Raw genomic sequence first — 23,172 nt, 5'->3', positions numbered from 1 at the left:
GTTTACATGTCAGTTTGTTGGGCTGTTAGCTGATGTGTGTGTGCTGCATAATCCAACTATTGCACTGTGAGGAGGGTCCTTCCTCATTTAAAAAGGGCAAACGATATCAGTTTCATAAATTTACAACCAGATGTTTGTTATTTTTCTTTAGTATACAGTTAAATTATTATTAAAATAAATCTAAAATACAATTATAACATTTAAAATAAATATTTAAAACTGTTTTTCCATTGTTCAATGTGTACAGTAGACTCTGTTTAGAAAGCCCAGCACTAGTTCTGCATTTGCTCACTGCTCAGGCACACTGTCTGCTTGGAGGGGAGGAGGGGAGTTGTTATTAAGCTGACTCACTCAAGGAACCCCCCTGGGGCCCAAAGAAATGTTTTTGCAAGATTTGTTTTCCCCAGGTGTCTTTTAAGGAGACATGCAGCATCCCTGGATCAGTGAGACTGCAAAGGACAATGTCAGAGATCAGGTGAGTATAGCAGCTGCCTTTTTATTTATTTTTTTAAATATACTCCGGGCTAAATTCCCCTTTTTTTTGTCCTGAAACTGTCCTTTAATGTTCATTTAATATGTCTAAAAAAATACCCAGACTCCATAGTGATCCTCACATGTGGGATTGGGTGCATCTTGAATAGTGATGGGTTAAACACACCCACTTTCGGTTTCAATTCAAACTTTAGAACATGGAAAAAGTTTGAATTCGAACTCAAACTCAATGAAAGCAGTCCCCCACCCCCCCCCCCCCCCCAAAAGTCATACCAGACCCTTTAGGTCTGGTAGGAATTTTAAAGAGCAACCCCACCCCCAAAAATGGCTCTTGATCCAAGCACAGGCCTGGCAGGGCAGGAAAGGGGGTGGGACGAGCAAGCTCCACCCCCCCACCATACCAGGCCACATGCTCTTGGCACTGGGAGGGTGCTTTTCCAGAGTCATCATTACTTTGCCCAATCATGGCTCTCACAGTTCTCTGTGCTGTGATTGGGTAAAGTCTTGCACCTCAGGTGCATTGCTTTACCCAAACAGGGCTTCACAAGGCACTGTGCGGTGCGCAGTGCCGTGTGTGGTGCTCGGCGGGTGAATAGCCCGCCGAACGCCCTGAGAGTTTGTGCGTTCGTCGAACTACCGATTTCTAGTCGAACTATTGTTTGACTCGAACATCGAGCCCATCCCTAATCCTGAAGTATGTACTGTGAAGAACCCTCTCTATGTCCTCTGCTCAACAATTATATTCATACTTCTAAGTAGACCTGGATAACGAGTGTGCCAACCATAGTGTCCTGCCTACTGCTTCCATGATGAGTGCAGTGAGTGCAGAAGTCATGGAAACCATGACTTCTATGGAGCACGGCTTGGGGATCAATGAGAAAGTACTACCACACAGGTTATGATGATGGCCAACAAGCCCGAAAAAGCTGCCTGCCGATTGGAACGCAATGATTAGGTTGTATCTGTGATTTAACCAGCGGTTCTGGATTTGTAGTGGGCCCAGGAGTAAAAAGGAACAATCTTCTTGGCTTCATCCAGTATCTTAAAATAGGAAATCCCTCTTTCTTTTTGGAATTAGTGACACCAGTGAGACATTCAGATACACGTTAAAAAGGTTCTTCTTACTGGAGGACTTTTTGGTTCCTTTTAGCTTCTTTGTAACTTGTCTGGTCATTTTGCACCCCTCATTAATCTCTCAGGACAGGTTTCCCTTAGGGACACTTTTCTGGTACTTTTACCTCTGACGTGAGCTGATTAGGACATCATGAACAGGCTCCTCTATTTCGGGTGATGTCACATACTTCTGTAGTGTCTTTTTTCCACATTAAAATAGAAACAAGATCTCCTGAGGTCATTTCCACCCGACGCTTTGAAGATGAGCTCATGTTTATGATTTTGGCTTTGACTAAAATATACATCAGGGTGATAAAAAAACAAAGACTCCGGGATTCGGTTACAATGTAAACCGGAAAAAAATTTTTCAACCTTCATCTAAAAGACTTTTGTGGAAATGTATGTTTAGAGACTGGCCAGCAATGCTATTGGTCTGGAACTATTTAGTTATTACTTTAAAATTAACATTGTTCCTATAGCTTCTATTAGACACGTGCACCAGCAAAAAAAACTTTTAGTTTTCATTTGGATTTTGCGATATTTCGTTTTTCGGGATTCCGGCCCTAAAGTAAATTCGTTTCGGGATTCGGATTCAGCAAAGTGACATTTGAGGGGGAAAAAATGCCGCAAAATGACATCTCCTGCCGAAAGTAAACAGATGGGCGGAGCGAGCCGTGACATCAAGGCTCGCTCTGCCCATTTGACATTCTCAGTTGTCAAATGCAACATAGCATTAATGAGCTCCCGAATGCTATTTGTGAGCTGCCAAATGCCATTCGGGTGTCTGAGCCGAGGTGTCATATGAAAAGTATTATGACACCTCTGCTCATTTATAGAGACTGTCTCTCAGACAGGCAGGTATACTGGTGGCACTTTGGCCTCTTATTCACCTGCTTTGTGTTTTGTTTTTTAAACTGGAGTGTGTATAGAGCTCCATAGCTCAAGTTGAAATTTTCACACACAAGTGAATCAGAACGATAACTCCTCCACAATGGAGAATTCTGCCCAAGGTCCAAGAAGTTATCTGAAAGGCAATAACTACTGCTGTGCTGTCTGTTTAGATACCGCATAGTGCTATGGCAATCCTTTGTCGGGTGTTAAATAGTTATTTGACAATCAACATACCTCCCAACTTTGCAAGATAGCACAAAGTAAGTAGGCAAAGGACACGTCCCTGCCACGCCTTCAGTAACATGAACCATGAGGGATTATTGGTCAAAAAATGATTGGTTTAACCCAAAATAGATTTTTTTTCCATCACTGCTTTTTACCTTATTTTGCTTGGAATAATGGAATAATTTCAAGGTTTGATAAACTGTTTAGTACAGTTAAAATCTTCTCATAGCTAAATAATAAATTTTTTTAGTAGCGATCTTTACATTGGGCCAAAAAGAGGGACAACTGAGGAAGAAAGATGGACTGAGGGACTTGGTTCCCAATTAGGGAGAGTTGGTAGCTTTGGAATAATGTAGGGCTGGGGAAATTAAAGATTAATTTCTCGATTAATCGTTAAACTTTTTGATCGATTAAAATTATTTTGATCGCTAATGAAAACACTCACCTCTCCGCCGGCTTCCGGGAGTCTCGTCAGCGATCCTGTGACGTCACGGACATCGATGTCACCGGACTCCTCTCCCAAGTGGCTCCGTCGGCTAACGAAGGGAAGGGGGGAGGAGTCCGTCGATGTCCGTGATGGCTAACGAAGGGAAGGGGAGGAGTCCGGTGGTGTCGATGTCCGTGACGTCACCGGACTCCTCCCCCCTTCGTTAGCCGATGGAGCCACTTGGGCCGGTGAGTTTGCCCATGAAACTTTCTGCATGAGCGCCAGCCAAGGCATTGGCCTATACACATACAGCACAGCAATGAAGTAATAACATGAACTAGGATCACACTAATCCAGCACGTTATTATTTTGAGTTGCCCCACTCAAGCGGCGGCCATATTGAGTGGGGCACGTGAGATTAATAACGTGCTGGATTACTGTGATCCTAGTTCATTGTATGACTTCATTACTGTGCTGTATGTGTATAGGCCAATGTATTTGGATCTGTAGGTGCGTTATAATTAGTCGAAATTAATCGATTAATCAATTTACAAAGATTTCGATTAATCGAACACGAAAATTTTAATCATTACCAGCCCTAGAATAATGTAATACTGTATATAATATATATAAAACATCATTTTCCAAGCTTTTCAATGTAAAATAAAATTCACCCAAACATGAATAATTCCCCTTAAATATGAGAAAAAAATCAATGTTGTTATTTTAACAAAACTATCTAATTTAAGAAAAATGAGTCACACGGAGGTACCTCTTAGCACCGGGGTGGGGGTCACTCCGAAGGCTGTTGATAGACTCAGATGGAGGGAGAGTTTGACATTGTGAATTGACTGTAACATATAGACTAAAGCAAAAAATTATACTATAACATGCATACAGCAGTGGCATCACAAGGTGGGTGTGGCCCGTACCCGGGTGACACCATTGGAGTGTTGACACCAAAATGACTGACAGTCATTTTGGTGTCACTCCCTCTGAAAAGTCGGACCCAGACCAGACAGTATCAGGAGAGAGGAGGGGACACGGTGGCATACCTTATTCTGCTGGGTGAATGTCCACTCCTCTTTCTGCTGGCGTCCATCACCCTGATGGCCGCTGGCAGGTACCAATAGGATGGCCGCACATGCGCGATGATGTTCCGCTCCGGGTGACACCCGGCCTCGGGACGCCCCGGCATACAGTAAACCCAACAGATCCATGTGATTAAAATCTTTCATAAATTAAAAAAAAGAAACATTTTCATTGTTAAAATGAGCTAAAAAAGTGCGTCAATGAAAACATTATGTGTGAAATTCACTAACACAGGAGCAGCTCTGCATGGCAGCCAATCAGCTTCTATCGTCTGTTCGTTCAGTGAAGCTTTGACAATGAAAGCTGCAAGCTGATTGGTTCCTGTGTACAGCTGCTCTAGATTCTTTCTGTTCCAGCCTTATATATTCCCCTCTATGTCCTGTGACTATGTCTGGCCATACATGAAGAATGGTTAATAGATGATTGTTTTCTTTTTAAACAGGTGAATGTTTTTAATGACCCCATCACCCTGTAAGGCAAAACAGGAAAGGAAGAATGCGGAAGAGCCAGGGATATCGAATATCTGCTTTGGTGTTGTTGATGCTGGTCCTGGTGTTTGGAGGAGGACACTCTCAGGCACAAAGAGCTGGTACGTCACCGTAACTTGGGGGTGAAGGGTCTAGGCTCGAACGCAATGGTGAAGCTATGCTAATAGGCTTCCTGAAATGGATGAATTAAAGTGACAATAAACTCAGGAGGTAAATCTTAAAAATGCATTCAAATACCTTAACTATTAACAACAATGTATCTTATTTGTGTATCACTCGGCTGTAGATCCTCAAATCATCTCTGAATTGGTGCTGACACTGTCCTTCCTTCTGGAGGGTGGTTACTTTTGTTCCCCATGGTCCCTGTGTGTGTTGTAAAATAGTCACCGCTCCAAGCTCGCTCCCGAGATGGACTACAATCTCATGTCTGTATTGAAATTATAGTCCACGCTGGGAGTGAGCTTGGAGCGGTGACTACTTTACAACACGCACAGGGATCATGGGGAACAAAAGTAGCCCCCCTCCAGAAGGAAGGACAATATCAGCACCAATTCAGAGATGATTTGAGGATCTACAGCCGAGTGATACACAAATAAGATGCCTGAATGTATTTTTAAGATTTAACTCCTGAGTTTAGTATCACTTTAAAAGCAACTGAGCTTTCCCGGAGAAATGCTGCTCCCTTCAGTGCTGACAACTTGTAAAAGGCCTGGGCCCTTAATTATGTGATGTCTGTTGAGGGTCATAATTGGCTCATTCTCCCCTTCAGTGATGATCAAAACCTGGGCCTTTGGTCACATGACAAGCACTGGTGGTAGCCTAGAGCAACATTTTCTACAGGCAAGTATTTCAAGCGTTCTTTTGCTGTTTATTAGGGATGTGCTCAGGTCCAAACCAAAGCTTCTCTGAATCCGGAAGGAGCTGCTCCCGAACATGGAAGGAATCTCCTTCCGTGCCACCCAATCATCTCCTAGTAGGGCATTTCCTGACCAAAGGGGAGGCATGTAGTGATGTCATTGACCTTATATAGCTACATACCCATATTTGGTAAATCATATTTACCTAATAAGGCTATGTGGCCATATTAGGTAAATGACCCCGCATCTGCACCAAAGTATAAATTTTTGGAAAGAAGGGCAGGAATATTTTTTATAACCAATAACCAAAGGAACATAAATGGTCAATCAGACGTGAAGTCTAAACCTTGACTTGCATTTCAGTTAATTTAATCTAGGAGGCTCGGCATCGCATATGGGCGGTCTGCACGCAAAAACAACCTCCCTAGAAACGCCCGCTCCTCCAGGCTGACAGCCACCCATCAAACACCTTTTAATGTTTGCATAACTCCACCCAAGAGCCAGCCCAAGGCTTGCATCAGGGCTGAGGGCTTTAGAGAGGAGTACTGAGCCTGGGATGTTTTCAGGAAGCTACGTACAGCACCCTGCCGGCCCCTCCCATCAGCCGTGATCTGTCTGCATTGAATAGAGAAGGACAGAGTGTCTCCAAAATTAAGAATTTAATTTAAAAAAAATATTTTAATTAGCAAGCAGATGGGGATGGAGGGAGGACCGGGATAGGCAACATATAAGCAAGAAAAAACTTTAAAGGAGAACTATGAGGTGAGTGAAAATCACTCATCTTCATAGTTCGAGCTGACATGTGACAAGGAAGCTGTCACACGTCGGCTCAATAGATCGGGAAGTGAGCGAAGACCTACCTAGCGCTGGCTGGAGGAGGAGGAGGGGACGGGTACAGCTGGCTCTGCCTCTAGATAGGCAGAGCCAGCTGTCATTCACGCAGCTGGGTGGATCTCGACAGTAATGTCAGGATCCGTCCCGGCTGTGGCTCTCTCAGTATATAGTGAGCTGTAGCTCGTGATATACTGACTTTTGGGTCATCGGAGGAGGATAGTATATGTCCTCCCGTGACCCTTAAGAGAACTATGTGGAAGAACACTTACCCCATAGTTCTCTTTTAAGCACATGAACAGGTCAGGAATAGGTCCTGTAACCCTCAAGAGCAGGGGTGGGAAAACTCCGGCCCTCCACCTGTTGAGCAACTACAAATCCCATGAGGCATTGCAAGATTCTCATTTAACATTTTATGTAGCTGTTGGGGGAGAAGCAAAGGGTATTACTATAGAGCAGCGGTATTCCAACTCCAGCCCTTCACCTGTGGTGCAACTAACCCATGAGGCATTGCAAGACTCTGACAGCCACAGGCATGACTCCCAGAGACAGATGCATCATGGGATTTGTAGTTTCACCCTAGCTGGAGGTCTGGAGTTTGTCCATCTCTGCTCAGGGTGCTATTTGCACCATGAAAAACCATCAAAAGTCACCTCAATTTCACCTTCCCCATTGACCCAAAGACATTTCACCAAAATGTTGCCAAAATCTTCCAATTTATTTAAAAATGTTGTAAAAATAAAAAACTCCAAGTTCTTTCCTCCCATTCCTCCATAGGCCTTGTAGTCCCACGACACGTCCTTCAAAAATCCACATTAAAATTCTTCAAATTCTGCCCAGCACCGGTTTTCACAGCGCCTTTCATAATGCCCTGTTACTTATGATAGAGGTCAGGAAAAGATTTGACATCCACCAGTGACCTTTTCAATCTTCTTCTTTCTGAAAGCCGCAGACAAAGAAGGCGGCGGGACGAAACACAATGAAAAGAATCTCCAGGGTACGGGAAGGGGGGGGTGAACCTGCTTAATACATGCAAAGTGCTTTAGATGTATTTATCAAATAAAAAGATTTATGCCTGTAAAGAACTCCGAATGAACGTCTTTCAATTTTTTGGGAAAGGGGGGGGGGGAAGGGATTATTAAAATGTCAAATCGTAAGACGTAGATTAAATTTCAAACAAGGAAATTGTTGAGGGATCTGTAAGAACTCTGCTAAGCATATAACATCATTATCAGTTCAGGAAACTCGCAATCCTTTCTGCAAAAATGAGTCCTGCTCATGGCGCCACCGCCATATCAGCTAATAATTCCCAGGTTGCCAGAAAATAATTCACTGTAGGAAAAAAATATTATTAGTTACAAGACATCAGATGCATTAGACATCCGTCTAATGCATCTGCATGGGTCTGAATACGAATTTCCATTACGGCAACATGGGAGCCATATACAGTATATACAAATAATACTAAGGCTGAGGCTCCTAGACCCAAATGGTATTCGGGATCTGAATTTCTGAATTGCATTCAGGAGCTCCCAAATGCCATTTGGGTCTGGGAGCCTGAGCTTTAGTAATATATGTATATGGCTCCCAGACCCGAATGGCATTCAGGATCGGAATTTCCGAATTGCATTTGGGAGCTCCCGAATGCCATACTGGTCTGGGAGCTTCCGCTTTAGTTTTATTATCTGTATAAGGGTGTCTGTGGTATTCACAACAAATATTCGAAAACTCATCCGAAACTAACGAAAATTCGGATTTAGTCCGAATCTGAAACCGGAACCAAATTTAATTTTGGATCCGAATCTTGAAATAACGAAATATTCAAACCAAACCAAATTTTTCCGCAGCTTACATGTCTATTAGTTATTGAAGGGGTGGGCAACTCTGGTCCTCCAGCTGTGCTTTAACTACAAATACCTCTGGGAGTCATGCTTGTAACTGTCAATCTTGCAATGCCTCATGGGACTTGTAGTTTCACTGTGGTTCCTATAGAATGTTTTTGAAATGTTTCTCCTCTAACTTTTCAGGCTGTAAGAATGTCCATTACGACTTGGTCTTCATCTTGGACACATCTTCAAGTGTAGGCACTAAGGACTTTGAGAAGGTCCGCCAGTGGGTCTCTAACCTGGTGGACACTTTTGAGATTGAACCGGACAAGACTCGGGTTGGGGTAGTAAGGTACAGCGGTAAACCCTACACAGAATTCGACCTGGGAAGATATCAGACTCTTGAGGACGTGAAGGAGGCTGCCAGGAATATTAAGTACTATGGAGGAAACACGAACACCGGAGATGCTTTGAGATACATCACGACGTACAGCTTTTCCGAGGAGGCGGGTGGGCGACCCAAAGAACGTGCCATTAAAAAGGTTGCCATTTTGCTAACAGATGGCAGAAGTCAAGACCTGGTGCTGGAGCCCGCCACGGCAGCACATAAGGCTGGAATTAGGATTTTTGCTGTAGGTACTGGGGAGGCGCTCAAGGAAGAACTGGAGGAAATAGCTTCGGAGCCCAAATCAGCCCATGTTTTCCATGTCTCTGATTATAACGCCATTGATAAAATCAGAGGGATTTTGAGAAGAAGACTCTGTGAAAGTAAGTGGTTGTCATATTGCCAAGCATTTGTTATGCATTTAAGTTTGCAAATCTCCAATGGAAAGCCATATGAAGTTCATCTTACCCAATGAAAAGATTCAATTCCCAGGGTGCTCCACCTTTAAAAAAGTACTGTGGCCCAGTACTGTGATTGACAGCCTCTATTGGCCATTGAGACCGTCACAGTGCTGGGACAATAGTGGGCCAAGCTTGTACTGTTAAACTTAAAGGAGAACTATGAGGTGAGCGATTTTCACTCATCCTCATAGTTAGAGCCGACGTGTGACATTGAAACTGTCACGCATCGGCTCTATTGATCGGGAAGTGAGCAAACACATACCGTTGCTCGCTCACTTCCCGACCATCTCCCTGCAGAGAGCTGTGACTGTCAGTCACCGCTCCCCGCAGGGATTTCCCCCTCCCCTCTCCGATCCTCCAGCGTTGACTGCAGGAACGGACAGGAAGGGGGCGGGCACAGCTGGCTTTGCCACTAGATCAGTTGGGTGGATATCGACAGTATTGTCGGGATCCGTCCCAGCTGCAGTGCTCTCAGTATACAGCTCGCTATATACTGAGCTTTGGGTCAAGGGAGAATGTTAGTATATGTCCTCCCTTGACTCTTAAGAGAACTATGGGATAAAAAGGTTACCCCATAGTTTTCTTTTAAGTTACTGGCATTAGCAGAGGTCTAAAAAAAATAATTGTGCCTCAGTGCTAAAATTTAAGTGTAACTAGACCTACCAGGTTAAAACAGTTCAGTGGTCCTCCAAAACAGTTTCAAGGCACGGCAAATGGCTGGTGTCATAGCTGATCACATGTGCATCTCCATGGCAACCACAAGCCACATTGAGGCTAAGATGGCACCTTTCTTGGCTGTACAGAATAAGAGGTTACAGTTCCACTTGAAAATGTAAATGATATGCTACCAATGTACCTGGTGCATTCAATGCCTTCCCAGAGACATACATTCATGATTTCTGTAAAGCACATGTCTTCTGTACGGTAGCAGAAAGCATGGGTTTGGCAACAAAAATGCACAGGAGAAGACACTGAAGGAACAAGTCATGTTTAAAAACACTTAAGCTGGGAACATCCCATGTAATCCTTGACAGCCAGTTAGGAGCATGCAGATCTTAAAGGATGCCTATTTGATACACTGCTTTACCTGGAGCCAGGACTGAAATAAGTGGGGGGCTGGAGGGCAGCTGCCTTGAGTGCAAAGTGGTAAATGTGTGATTTATTTCATTCCGAATCAAAATTCGGAGGCATTTTCTGAAATTCGGACATTCGAACACATCCGAATTTCCAAATCCCAATGCATCCGAATGTGTCCGAATCTGAATTTCCGTTTCCGAATTTTGGATCCCGTCTGAATTTCGTTCAAAAACTAAACTGAATCGGACATGTGACTTTTCTGGACAATCAGATATGTTTTTTGGTTTAATGCATCCGAATGGGTCTGAATGCAAATTTACGTTACGGCAACATGGGAGCAACGTGCAGTATATACATATAATACTAAAGCTGAGGCTCCCACACCTGAATGGCATTCAGGATCCGAATTTCTGAATTGCATTCAGGAGTTCCCAAATGCCATTCGGGGCTGGGAGCCTCAGCTTTAGCAATATATGTATATGGTTCCCGGACCTGATTGTCATTCGTGTTCCGAATTTCCGAATTGCATTTAATAGTTCCCGAATGTCATTAGGGTCTGGGAGCCATATACATATATTACTAAAGCTGAGGCTCCCAGCCCCGAATGGCATTTGGGAGCTCCCAAATGCATTTCGGAAATTCGGATCATGAATTCCATTCGGGTCTGGGAGATTCAGCTTTAGTATTAATATCTGTATATGGTTTTCTGTGGTATTCGCAACGAATATTCGTAAACTCATCCGAATCTAACGAAAATTTGGATTTCGTCCGAATCCGAAACCCGAACCGAATTGAATTTCGGATATGAATCCCAAAATAACAAAATATCCAAACCAAATTTTTCCACAGCTTACATGTCTAGGCGGCATCCTCAGGTGCAATGTTTTCAAAGGGGGGGTAACCAAATTGCAAACTGTGCCCTCCTCATCATATGCATACCCCTGCCTTTAGTTTTGCCTCTAGCCGATCCTGTACTTTGAGCAATCAGCACAAGGAGACAATGCATTGAGTTCTGTGAATGGAGGAAGAGCAGTTGCATAACAGAATCTCCACCGTGACAGGATCGAGAGGTGAGCGAACGCCGGTATGTGTTCGCTCACCTCCCGATCTACTGAGCCGACCTGTGACAGTCTCATTGTCACAGGTCGGCTAGAACTATGAGGTGAGTGAAAAGCACTCATCTCATAGTTCTCCTTTAAGCATGTCTGTGGTTGGTGGTGCATTCCCCTCCTGCCCCCCCCCCCCCAAAAAAATGTGTAACGTCAGCTTTAATTTTGTTTCTTGAATCCCGCTCTACAAGCCCTAACGCTGCCCTGATAATCCGTCACCACATTTCACAGGTGGCATCAGCTTTTTTTATGCTAATGGTTTTCATAAAGCCGCTTTTTTAGTTTGAGTCGGCCTGCTCTTTGCCCTCCGTTAATGTGTTGGAGGTGGCGCTGACAATGTTGGGTCGGAGGGTCAATCAATTATCTGTGTGAATCTCCGGGCAACCCTACAATCAACTGCAACACACCGGGCCACAAATTCAATTAGAGGGTCAGCTCCCGGAGACCTCCGACCCCCATCGGGCCCGTACACAAAAAAAGAGGAATCCGTTACCAGAGCTGCTGATAATCATTACAAAATTGAAACGCAAATGAGGTTCTTTCATAGGATATTATTTGAGGGCTGAACTTCACGTCCCAGTTTATTCCTCGGCTCGTATCTTGTTATTCAATGAAATCCAATTTTCTAGGAACAAGCTGTGATGATATGTGCGTCCTGAGATAGGACGGCGAGATATCTTTATTTCCAAGTGAGAATTTTGTCTGGGAGTTGTTGTTTTTAACAGCTGGTAAAAAATTGTGACAGAATGATAAAAAAAAGTTGATTTATAGTTATTTTCAATTACTGCTACAGTTGAGTTATATAAAAAATTTTCAATTGGTAGAAGTTTATAAGGACATAGTCCATTCATCTTTCCCTTCCCCCCTCCGTCCGTTCATGTGTTCGCCTGTTCATCACTCTATCCATCTACCCAGAGGTGTCCCTAGGGCAGAACTGTAGTAAGCTCCTTTTGCACCTGAGGCAAGATCAAAAAATTGTGCCCCCCACCCGATGCCGTGCACGTGTAGCGTCATGTGACGTCATGCACCCCGCATCGAGGATGTGTTTTTTTGTATTATTTTGTATTATTTTTTTTCATTTTTATTTTTTTTACTGTTGGGGAGCTTCTGGGAAATATCAGGGGTCTTAACAGACTCCTGACATTTCCTTTTTGAAATAGAAAAAGAAATTGAGGACACAGAGTCCTCGATCTCTTTTTACGCAGCCTCAGCACTCAATGAATGTAAAGCACTCAGTACAGAGTCTTCCCATTAATTAAAAAACTGGTGATAGTAAAATATTTGCTATCAATCAGTTTATGAATGGGGAGAAGCATCTATAGTGAGTGCTACTACCCATGCAGAAACTCATGAATGAACAGGAAGTGATGTAAAGCACTTCCTGTTCATTCATAACCTGGGACACATAGTTCTATACTACTAGGGTGGTACAAGGGGGGTGCTGGCAGTGCACAACAAGATTGGGGAGGGTTTTTGTTGGCAGTGCTTGTTGAGACCGGAGAAGGGGAGGTTTGTGGGATTCTGATGGTGAACGATGAGACTGGGCGAAGGGGTGTATGTTGATGGTGCATGGGGGTGGGGATGTTACCTCTAGCCTTCCACCCAGCTCACTGACCTCATTGGTTGCCTGAAGCTGGGCAGGACGCCATCCAGAGCATCACAGGTTGCCTTGACCTCTTAGCAAGCTGGAACGCTCTCCCAGGAAAATGGCAGGAAGGCACAAATGCCCCCCTACATGACCCAATGAGATGCCACCTGAGACCGATAGTCCTTGTGCAGACGTAGTTGGATTTTAATTAGGCAAAATTATTTTGCTTTCCCTAGTTCAGAAGTCGGAGCCAGGACACAATAAAACAGGACAAAGGTTCTGGACCAGGGATGGGCAGCACCGGCCCTCCAGATGTGCTTTATCTACAAATCCCAACATGCTTCTGTCTTTTGGGGTCAGGCCTGTAACTGTCAGTCTTGCAATGCCTCGTAGGACTTGCAGTTCCACAACAGCTGGGTGGCCAGAGTTACCCACCCCTGCTTTAGACTCTAGGGTCCTGAAGAGGAATTCCCCTCACTTTCCTCTAACTTTCTGTTGTGTCTCTGAGAGAGCGTGACAACCCAATGTCATCATCTGTAAATCAGATTATAATTAAAAACAGCTGCACACATTAATTAACCCCTTTCTTCCAGCTCCTGCCGGCCCTTTAAGGGTTTTTGTAATGTCAGAGGCACTTCCTGGGCTTTCCATTCTTGTGACTGGCTGTCAAAGAGGTCACATGCTCAGGAGCCCACCATGGGCAGTGGTCACATGCTCAGGAGCCCATCTTACCACCTCCTTACTGTTGGGGGCAGTGCGGCAGCATGGTGTTAAAGCCTTCCGCCATGTTGCCTGTGTTGGAACTCCTGTATTGGAAGTGACAGCTTTAATAAAGAGAACCTGTCACCTCCAAATGCTATCACGCAGGAGCTTGTTATCTCCTGAGATAAAGATAAATAAAAAAATAGAAAAGTAAAAATAAAAAATGTTAGAAGAATATAGAAAAATAAAAATAAAACTAACCCTGCTACCCCCTGCCATTTGGTTGCCATTCTTCATTGGGGTGGGGGGGTTTGGCGGAGAAGGGGGCACCTGGCCTTGGGGCAGCAGAGAGAGTAAATCCGGCCTTGTGCATACTGGCGGCAACAGGTAAATAACATATGTGCCATTCATCTGCTCTATAACAAAGCCTTTAATGGATTCAAATGAAAAAAAGACACAAAACAAATTGGATAGCAACAAAAATAGCAAATAGGTGGTGACATTTCCGCAAGCATTGTGCGTTAGTGGATTGACTGCATTGTGCATAATGGCTACTATTGTATTGTATTGTAATGTCTTCCTTATATTGTAAAGCTATATGAATCCTGTATAATAATAATAATAATAATACTATGGTGTCTGCGACCAGAAAAGCGCGGTGCTTCATTTCCTGCTGCAGTTGCAGAACTCTATTTTCTTTCGGCTAGTTTATTTCTAAACCAAAAAAAAAAATCAGTTGGAGGTAAACTTTTTTTTTGGCTTGAATACTATTTCTCGAGTCTTTTGCCCGGAGTTCTTCTTTAAGCCCCCCCAGCAGGCAGCTGTCTGGTTAACACGAGCCTCATAAATCTCCGGTGGAATGTGGCCGGTCATAAATCAGCCTGTAACACACAGGAGCTTCCCAAATGGGACGTCTAACTATACTCAGGAATGTAAACGTGATTGTTATGTATAAATATCCGTCATGGGCAGCCTGAGAGGTGACAGCTCGGCTGTACTGCTCAGTGCCAACCGGGAACATTCCCTGCGACCATCTCATTCCCGCTTCACAACTCAAATCCCCCCTGGAAATTATACATTATAAATGCTCGACTGCAGGCGAGACGCTAAATACGCCATTTAAATACATATACAGGGGGGGCTGTTTTACCTGCCAGAGCATTTTTAATTCTGTCTAGCCAGGAACCTCTGCCAGATACACAACCAGGTCCCTGAGCTACATTGTAGAAGCAGCAGCATAGCTTGGTCACCCCCCCCCCCTATAGTGACCATTTGCATCGGCCCTGCTTCCTACAGCGTGGCGCGATGACATCACAGAGAGCTTTTCTTTCATCCTAATCACAAGCCTAGCTTCAGCTATACCAAGCCAAACCCCACCCACTGTTTCCCACTGGCATGTTCCAGTCAATCAGCCTATTGCAAGGCATCACGGGAGATGTAGTTTTGTTGGAAACCCGGAGAGCAGAAGATATGACTGCATGTGCCCTCCCAGAATGCCCTACGGGCTTGGGCCCGCCTTAACGGTAATGGGGACCCTTTCGTTCCCGGGCCAGCTTTCGTTCCCCATGTGCATCAATGAGCCTTGGCTGCCAATGACTCTATCACCAGTTCACTGGTTTTCCTTCCTTGAACCATTTTTGGTAGGTCCTGACCACAGCAGACCGGGAACATCCCACAAGAGCTGCAGTTTTGGAGTTGCTCTGACCCAGTTGTCTACACATCACAATGTGACAATTGTCACTCAAATCCTTACACTTGCCCGTTTTTTTCTGCTTCCAACACAACAACTTCTGGGACAATATGTTCACTTGCTGCCTAATATATCCCTCCCACTTCCAGGCGCCATTGTAACCAGATAATCAATGTTATTCACTTCACCTCTCAGTGGTCATAATGTTATGGCTGATCGATGCAATTGGTAATATTTTCATGTTCTGTTTGTTTCATTTGCAACTCCACTTCCTTCTAAAATGATTTATAGGACTTGACAAGCCATCAGGTCACGTCGGGTGTTTACTATAAGGGAACCTTCATGTCGCAAGGTTTCAGGCAGCCTGAGCTATTAACAGCTTTAGGGACTTGCTAGAGCCAGGCTGCTAAACTTTATTTTGGAAGGCACCACTGAGTCCCGGTTCTTGCCACTGCCAGCGGTGTCCGGTTACGTCCGGCTCATTGGAGCGCGGTCGCCTGTATTTATGAGCGCAGAATGCCAGCGATTCCTGCAGATTACTTTCAGCCTGGGACAAAAAAAAAGGAAGTATTATAGGAAGAGAAGCTGAGGGTCAGTTCGATCTCGGATCCCTTTCATCTAGGAAACGCATGGTTCGAAAAATAACAGCGCAGATTAAAATATTATACATAAATAAACGGCGATTGTCTAAGGTTTCAGAGAGCTGTTTATAACAAGGGGACCATTCATGCGCTATTACTGGAAAGGAAAAATGAAGGCTGATCGGTAGATTACAGAAAAAATGGGGTTGACCCAGCAGGACAAGCTTAAAGGGACAGTGGTTTACAGGGATGTAACTAGAAATTTACAGGCCCCCATAGCAAAATGTTTATGTGCCCCCTTCCCCCAAACCGCCCCCCCACATCAAAAAAAGTACCTACCTCCAGAACACATTCCCGTTCCTTCCCCTTTTCAGCTTTGCTCCTGCTGGCTCTGAGTTGAAGAACAGATCACTCCACCGCTCACTGCTTCAGAGTCCACCATAGACCCCACACAGCCCACCTGAGGCCCTGCAAAGCCCACCATAGGCCCCGCACAGTTCACAATAGACCCTGCAGAGCCCACTGGAGACCCTGCACATATCAGAGACCCTGCATAGCCCAATGAGACCCCGCACAGGCCACCTGAGAGTGTCCCAGCAGAGGCCACCATAGACTCTCTATGGTTTGCTCTGCAGGGTCTCAGGTGGGCTGGATTCCCCTTTCCCTGCACTTCTCTTACCTGTCAGCCCTGAGTCGCTCGCTGCTGGGCCCGGCCACCTCCGCCGCAACCACTGTGCTCCAGCCTCCTCCTCCACTACGGCCGGGCCCTGGTCTCCTGACCGGGCCCCTCTCTGCCCCGTGCTCCATAGCAACTGTGCGGGTCACTATGGTGGTAGTTACGCCATTGGTAGTTTAGTATATATTTTCTTTTTATGTTTATTATTGCCACAACTTAAACAAAAAAGAAAATAACCTGTGTTTCCTCCTTTTCTTGAATATAAAATTTTATAAAAATATTATGAAGTCTTCTATGTATTCCTTCATGTCTACTGTATGAAGCAGATTGTTAACAGAGTTCAATAGCTTAAAACACACAAGTGAGTAAGTCATCACATAGTCTTGTCCTGCATCGGATGGCTCAGTTATGGTTTCAATCAGACAAAGCCAGTTTTAAAGTAGGCACTACCTGTTGTGCTCCCTTTTTGTAAACAATAGGGGGTGGAGCAAGGGGGCTGTGGCTTGATAGCATTTGAATTAAGTTCTTATGCCAGTAAAGTGAATATGACATTTTAGGGTAAATGTCTTACCAAAGCCTCAGATTGAGCAATCCAAAAAGCACCCTATGCTAGACCTTTATTTTAGAAAGGAAATAAAATATAACAAATAAGAGACAGAAAATCCATATAAAACACTACACATGCCCATTAATCTGTGAATCTATACTATGGAAACGGGGGCGTAACCACAGATCATGTGACCCCATAGAAAAATGTTGATCTGTCAGGTAGCAGGAGAGCTGCCTGTATAGCAACCTCTGCAATCCCTATTGTGGCCCCCTTCCACCCCTAGGCCCCATAGCAGCCGCATGGGCTGCTATAGCTATTGTTACGCCTCTCAATTCTCAATTATTGTTACGCTGTTCTCTTTAAAGTCTAATTCCTCCACATTCTTACCATGTTTAATGTTACATCCATACTTGGTTTGGTTTCTGAGCCTATCAGCAGAGCGTGGAGATTTTGCACTTATTTTATTCACCTTCCATTTTTTTATTATTATTTATTCAGCTATTTAAAAACTCTTTCCTATAACAATATGTTTGTTCTGTCGTTGGAAGCCCCTCCCGCTCCTACATCCGATAAAGTTCTTCACCTGTCTTAACAAGCGTACATTTTAATTCACTGACAATGGAAACGAGAAGACAAAGACACGGGTGGTAACAGATGATTCGGCATTGATGCCAGCTGCTCTTGCTCACACCTTTAAGTGTATCAGAGACAATGAGAACTCCTGTCATCGCCTTTGCCATACGCCGTCAGGGGCGAGCGTGCTCCACTTAACTCAACATCTCTGACTTTTTGTTATCTTTTCATAAGCTGGAGATGAAAAGTAAAATCCCCAATAATCCTTTTTCTCCTTTCGTCATATCGTGGCAGGCAGCTGCGAGTTCTGTACCAGCCGCCCAATTACAGGCACTTTATAATGTGATAATGCGGCTGCCCAAGCGATACCCGCCGATTGGGTAATCTCTCTGTAAAGTGTTTAAACACTCTGGTTTGTTACCAGTCTAGACAGATTGATTGCACTGAAGTGATGTGGCTTTGACATAGAGAACGCAAAGCTCAAACATCTCTTAACGCCTCGGATATTACATGGTACTTGAAAATGACAGCCCTTCCTAAAGCGTAATCCCGCCAATGACCATCCTGGAAAAAATGCTGTATATACCTCAAAATCCTGAACGTTGTAAAGGTGGAACTGCAGACCAAACATTTTTCAATTTGGATAGGGTAGGGAAGGGTTAGTGTCCCTGCCCCTTGTTTAATCTTTCTGCATCCCAATCATAGGGCCCTACAATAAGCTGGAGTGTCCTTAGTCTAAATTTCATGTGTGCAGCTATAGGCTGAAACCAGCCTGAGCTTTGTTTGTGTTATCTGGGATCATTAGGTTTCCCCTAAGCCCAAGGACATTGTTTGCTTCTGCCTGCTACTAGTGAGGGATCTTGCAAATAAGAAGATACAATGTATTCGGTTAGTCTGTGTTGGCCAATCACTGACGGGTTTAAGCCAGTGATATGAGCTGGGGAAGACAATACATTCTTGGAGAGAACATCCAGAAGGGTCCTTCCTTCCTAGGCTCTGCTTGGAAAGCATGTGAATCCATAGGTTCTTGCCTCCTGGGTCTGCAGCCTGATGAGGGTTTAACTCCACAGAAGCCCAGTATTTGCTTCCCAAGTTCTTTGCTAAGGGGGGGAAACAAGCTGAGGAAGAGTTCTGTTCAGATGGTTGCCCATCTGGGTCTAAAGATCAACAGCTGGTCTGTGAGAGAGGTCTGAAGAATCCTAACTTGGTCTATAGCAGAGGCCGAAGATAATTTAAGGTAACCAGCCATCTGGGCCCACAGAGGTCACATTAGCCAGTGGAAGAGGCATAGAAAAATACTACTTAGCCGAAGGAATTTTTGCTGCTGTTTTTGAGTATCGTGCACCCCTAAACCTCTCTCCCTAAACAACTGAGCCAGCCCGTTTTGCAAAAGAGGATTAGAGGCCTTGGAGATTTGAGGGTCTAGTAAATCTACAGGGTAGGTCACTAGTAAGAAATGTAAGTGAGCCCTTGAAATCCAGCAGCTCCTTCTGGGGTCACTGCTACACAATTGAGCTATTTTACATACTTCCTGTGTGGTCACTAAGAAAGGAAGTGAGGGGACAGAGATGGCAAAAAAAAACTGAACACTACCACACTCTATTCAAAACTAAAAGCTAAATAAGGATATTGGCTGCAGTTTGACTTTTAACTATTACAATGTTCTCTTACATTTCCCCACTGCTCAAAATATTCTACTAATAGTCTAGTGCCCTTCAAATCTTAGGGGGATAGGCTTCTTTAAAAATGTACCATACAATGAATACCTGAGGATTATGAATATGAGACCAGTTTGAGTCAGGACTGAGTGGTAGCCTGGCTGAGTAGAGTCTGTCCGCTTGGTGATTAGAAAGGTTCTCCTGGGTGCAGTGGTGTATTTTGGTTTGTGCTGCTCTAGGCAAGACTAAACTCGGGAACCCTCCCATCTAAATTTGACCCATCCTGTCCTGTTTAAGACATTTGGCGTAACTGGTCAGTCGCTGGATACAGCGCGTGCACTCTATACAGTTTCTGACAGGTTGCACTATTAGCACTGCAGAATACCACCAGCTAGGACTAAAGATTCCAGCAATACATTATACAGCAATGCAGAATAATATGAAGCTACATACTCTGTGTTGCTCCATAGTGGCAGTCTGATGTCTCCAGGGTCTCAGGTGGGCTGTGCGGGCTGTTTGAGCTCTCAGGCGGGCTGCGTGGGCTCTCAGGTGGGCTGTGTGAGGTACAATGAGGCTGTCCGGGTTCTCAGGAGGGCTGTATGGGGTCTCAGGTGGGCTGTGCAGGGACTCACATGGGCTGTACGGGCTCTCAGGTGGGATGTGCAGGCTCTCATGGGGGCAGTACAGGGTCCCAGATGGGCTGTGCAGGGTCCCAGGTGGTTGTGCGGGGTCCTATGTGGGCTGTGCGGGGTTTCAGGTGGGTGTGCGGGGCCTTTTCAGAAGTCCAGATGGTCTTGTGGCAGGGTTCCACAGGAAGGAGGAGACATGCGGCCGGCACGGTAAGCAGGTGCCGCGAGGTACCCAAAAGGCTGCCGTGAGGTCCCCTGCAAGCATGTATCGGCACTTAGTATGGGGACATTTTCACGAGTTCGAGTACTCGTAGAAATGACCAGTTTCGGCACCTGTATCGGTGCTGATACTGGTAATGGCTGGTGAGGCTCTGCCTCCCTTTTTTTAGTGGAGGTGTTTTTTTCCACCCCCCTGGAAAGCGCCGCCCAAAACAAATCCCTTGTTTGCTTTGTGGCAGATACACCCCTGCCTGGATGTGTGTGCATGGCAGTCAGGGCCCACATGTCTCATGGCCTCAAGATGTTTGGTGGGACTCCACCTGCAGGGGTGTACCCACGATTTAGTAATTTCTGGGTCCTTATCCCCGGATTCTGATATGTAGAGTCTCTAGTCTGGGAGTTTCTACAGAATACAGTTGTAATGCAGGCAGTGAGAAGCTCTATGCTATGCTGAGCACCACATGTACTATTTAGCCAGCCAGCCTGTGATGTGGATACAAAGTATCAGAGGTGATCCTGGCTATGGATGTTCAGCAGTCTGCAGATGATCACTGGTTCAGGAATGCTCCTCAGTGAGGAGGCAGATGAAAAGTAATGGACGACCCCAGGATCAGGGGTCTTGTATGCAGCCAGTCTATCCCCTCCTTCCTAATTATCCGGCTGTAAATTTTACAGATCCCTGTGGAAGTGGCTCAGACTCCTGTGTAATGTGAGCAGACTGCAATGAGTCCCAAGCACTGAGCCCTGAGGAAACTTTGTATTAGCAACCTTGGGAGCACTGCCTAGACAAAGACAGACAGACAGATTGTAGATAGACGGATGGATAGATAGATAGATAGATAGATAGATAGATAGATAGATAGATAGATAGATAGATAGATAGATAGATAGATAGATTCACTCATAGAGAGAAAAAGACAGACAAACAGACTCACTCATAGAGAGAGAAAGACAGATTCAGAGAGAGAGAGAGCAAGAAAGACAGACAGACTCACTCATAGAGAGAGAAAGACAGACAGACTCACTCATAGAGAGAGAAAGACAGATTCAGAGAGAGAGAGAGCAAGAAAGACAGACAGACTCACTCATAGAGAGAGAAAGACAGACAGACTCACTCATAGAGAGAGAAAGACAGACAGACAGACAGACAGACTCACTCATTGAGAGAGAAAGACAGACAGACAGACTCACTTATATAGAGAGAGAGAGAGAAAGACAGACAGACAGACTCACTCAGAGAAAGACAGACAGGCAGACTCACTCATAAAGAGAGAAAGACAGACTCACTCATAGAGAGAGAAAGACAGACAGACTCACTCACTCACTCATAGAGAGAGAGAAAGACAGACCGATAGATACATAAATAGATTTATATTCATATATGGATACAATGATAGACTAGGAAGGTGGATAGGACCTATAGGTAGATGTATAAATAGTTACATAGAGAACGCTGCTTTATAAACAAGGACAGAGAAATAGAAAATGACATTTGCTGAATATAATTGGATAATATAGATAATAATGAGAATAATTCCCTTTTATTTTATGTAATTTAAGATGACTGTTCACTCTTCCTCTTTGTAATGTTATAGTTGTAGCCAGTGGAGACTGTTTTCCACGTTTGCCTGGAGTTCTGCTTTAACCTGTCCCCAGCAGTGTGAAGTGTCAGCTCGGTTGGTTCGGTCTCCCCGGATTGCACAATCTGGTTCGGGTTCTCACTCTTTTTTGCACCTGTGCCTAAATCTCACTTTTCACATAAACTTCTGATAAAAGGGAAACCAATCCCCTTCCATCCCTATTCTCAGGCTAAAAATATTGGAGTGTAAGCGAGCCGTGTCCCTCCGACGGGGCAGAGTCGCTGTGGTTTGTGACGGGGTTATTTATATGGGAAATTATAGTTCTAGTGTTACACGTCTCACGGATTGTACACAGCAGAACTTTCTTGGCACAGAAACTTTTCTGCAGCTGAAGACGGGAAGCTGAAAATCTAAACAGCGAGGAAAAAAAAATTAAAAAATGTGATTCGCTTTCAAGCAAAGTTTCACCTCCTAACCTCGGCTACAAGACCTTGGGGCATGTTCATTGATAGTTCAGTCCCTAATGCAAGATTTATCGTTCTGTCTCCTGAAAGAGGAGAAAGGTTTACCTGGAAGGGATGTCTGGTAGGCAATGGGTTTAGAAAGGCTGAAGTTTAATCTGCTTATAATTTGCCTCCCCTGGTTCCTCTTTTTCCTCCTCACCAACACGGCAATGGCATTTTTAAATAAAACCTTTCCGTTTTCATTACATACTTTATTTTAGAGCCGGTGATGTCATAACTCTGGTCGCTGTGCTTCCCTATGCAATGCAGGCTGTGGCTGGTTGATGCGGCTGTACATAGCTTTCACAAAACATCACAGCACCCTGCTCCAGTACGCCTAGTGCAAACAGTGGGCTGGCTATTGGGATTAGTTATGCAAATATCAAATGTCTTATTCGGGGTCATAATTACTGATCACAGGGGCCCATAGCAAAAATGTGACTGTGGCCTCCCTGACGTTCTCTCCCTGAGCTGTGAGTAACAATGCCAAGATCCCATATACTCCTCTTGTGCATCTGAAAGTGTCTACACATTGTAGACTTTACAGGGGATTAGAGTTGTCATCAACTGCAACCACTCCAACCCTTAATGATACAGTACTGTATTATCTTCACATGTTCTATATTTCATTTGACTCAACAACCTGTTGCTGCCCCTTTCCACCCCCAGGCCCCATAGCAGCCACCTGAGCTACTATGCAGTGCCGGATTTACTCTCTCTGCTGCCCCAAGACCAAGTTCCTCAATGCGCCCCCCTCCCGGCCAAACCCCCCCCCCCTTAATGGAGAATGGCAACCAGATGGCAGGGGCGGCAGTTTTAGTGTTAATTTTTTCTTTATTTATTTAACTTTTTTTATCGCTTTTTTTTTTTTTTTACTTAACTTTATTGCTATCACACAGGAGCTAACATGCTCCTGTGTGATAGTACTTGGAGGTGACAGGTTCTCTTT

General features: G+C 44.6%; 1 protein-coding gene across 1 annotated transcript in view; it reads left to right on the top strand.

The window, feature by feature from the left end:
* Window positions 1-4,735: 4,735 nt before the first annotated feature.
* The window catches only part of COL22A1 (collagen type XXII alpha 1 chain), a 217,865-nt gene continuing 199,428 nt past the window's right edge, over window positions 4,736-23,172 (top strand). Inside the window, exons 1-2 of the mRNA XM_018562709.1 lie at window positions 4,736-4,829; window positions 8,444-9,010. Coding sequence (XP_018418211.1) covers window positions 4,736-4,829; window positions 8,444-9,010 — 661 coding nt within the window. The remainder of the gene's footprint in view (window positions 4,830-8,443; window positions 9,011-23,172) is intronic.

The sequence above is a fragment of the Nanorana parkeri genome, unplaced genomic scaffold, assembly GCF_000935625.1.
Source record: "Nanorana parkeri isolate BGI_ZX_2015 unplaced genomic scaffold, ASM93562v1 scaffold593, whole genome shotgun sequence".
Lineage (NCBI taxonomy): Eukaryota > Metazoa > Chordata > Amphibia > Anura > Dicroglossidae > Nanorana > Nanorana parkeri.
Note: the sequence above shows the minus strand (reverse complement) of the source record. Positions and strands in the feature narration are given on the sequence as shown.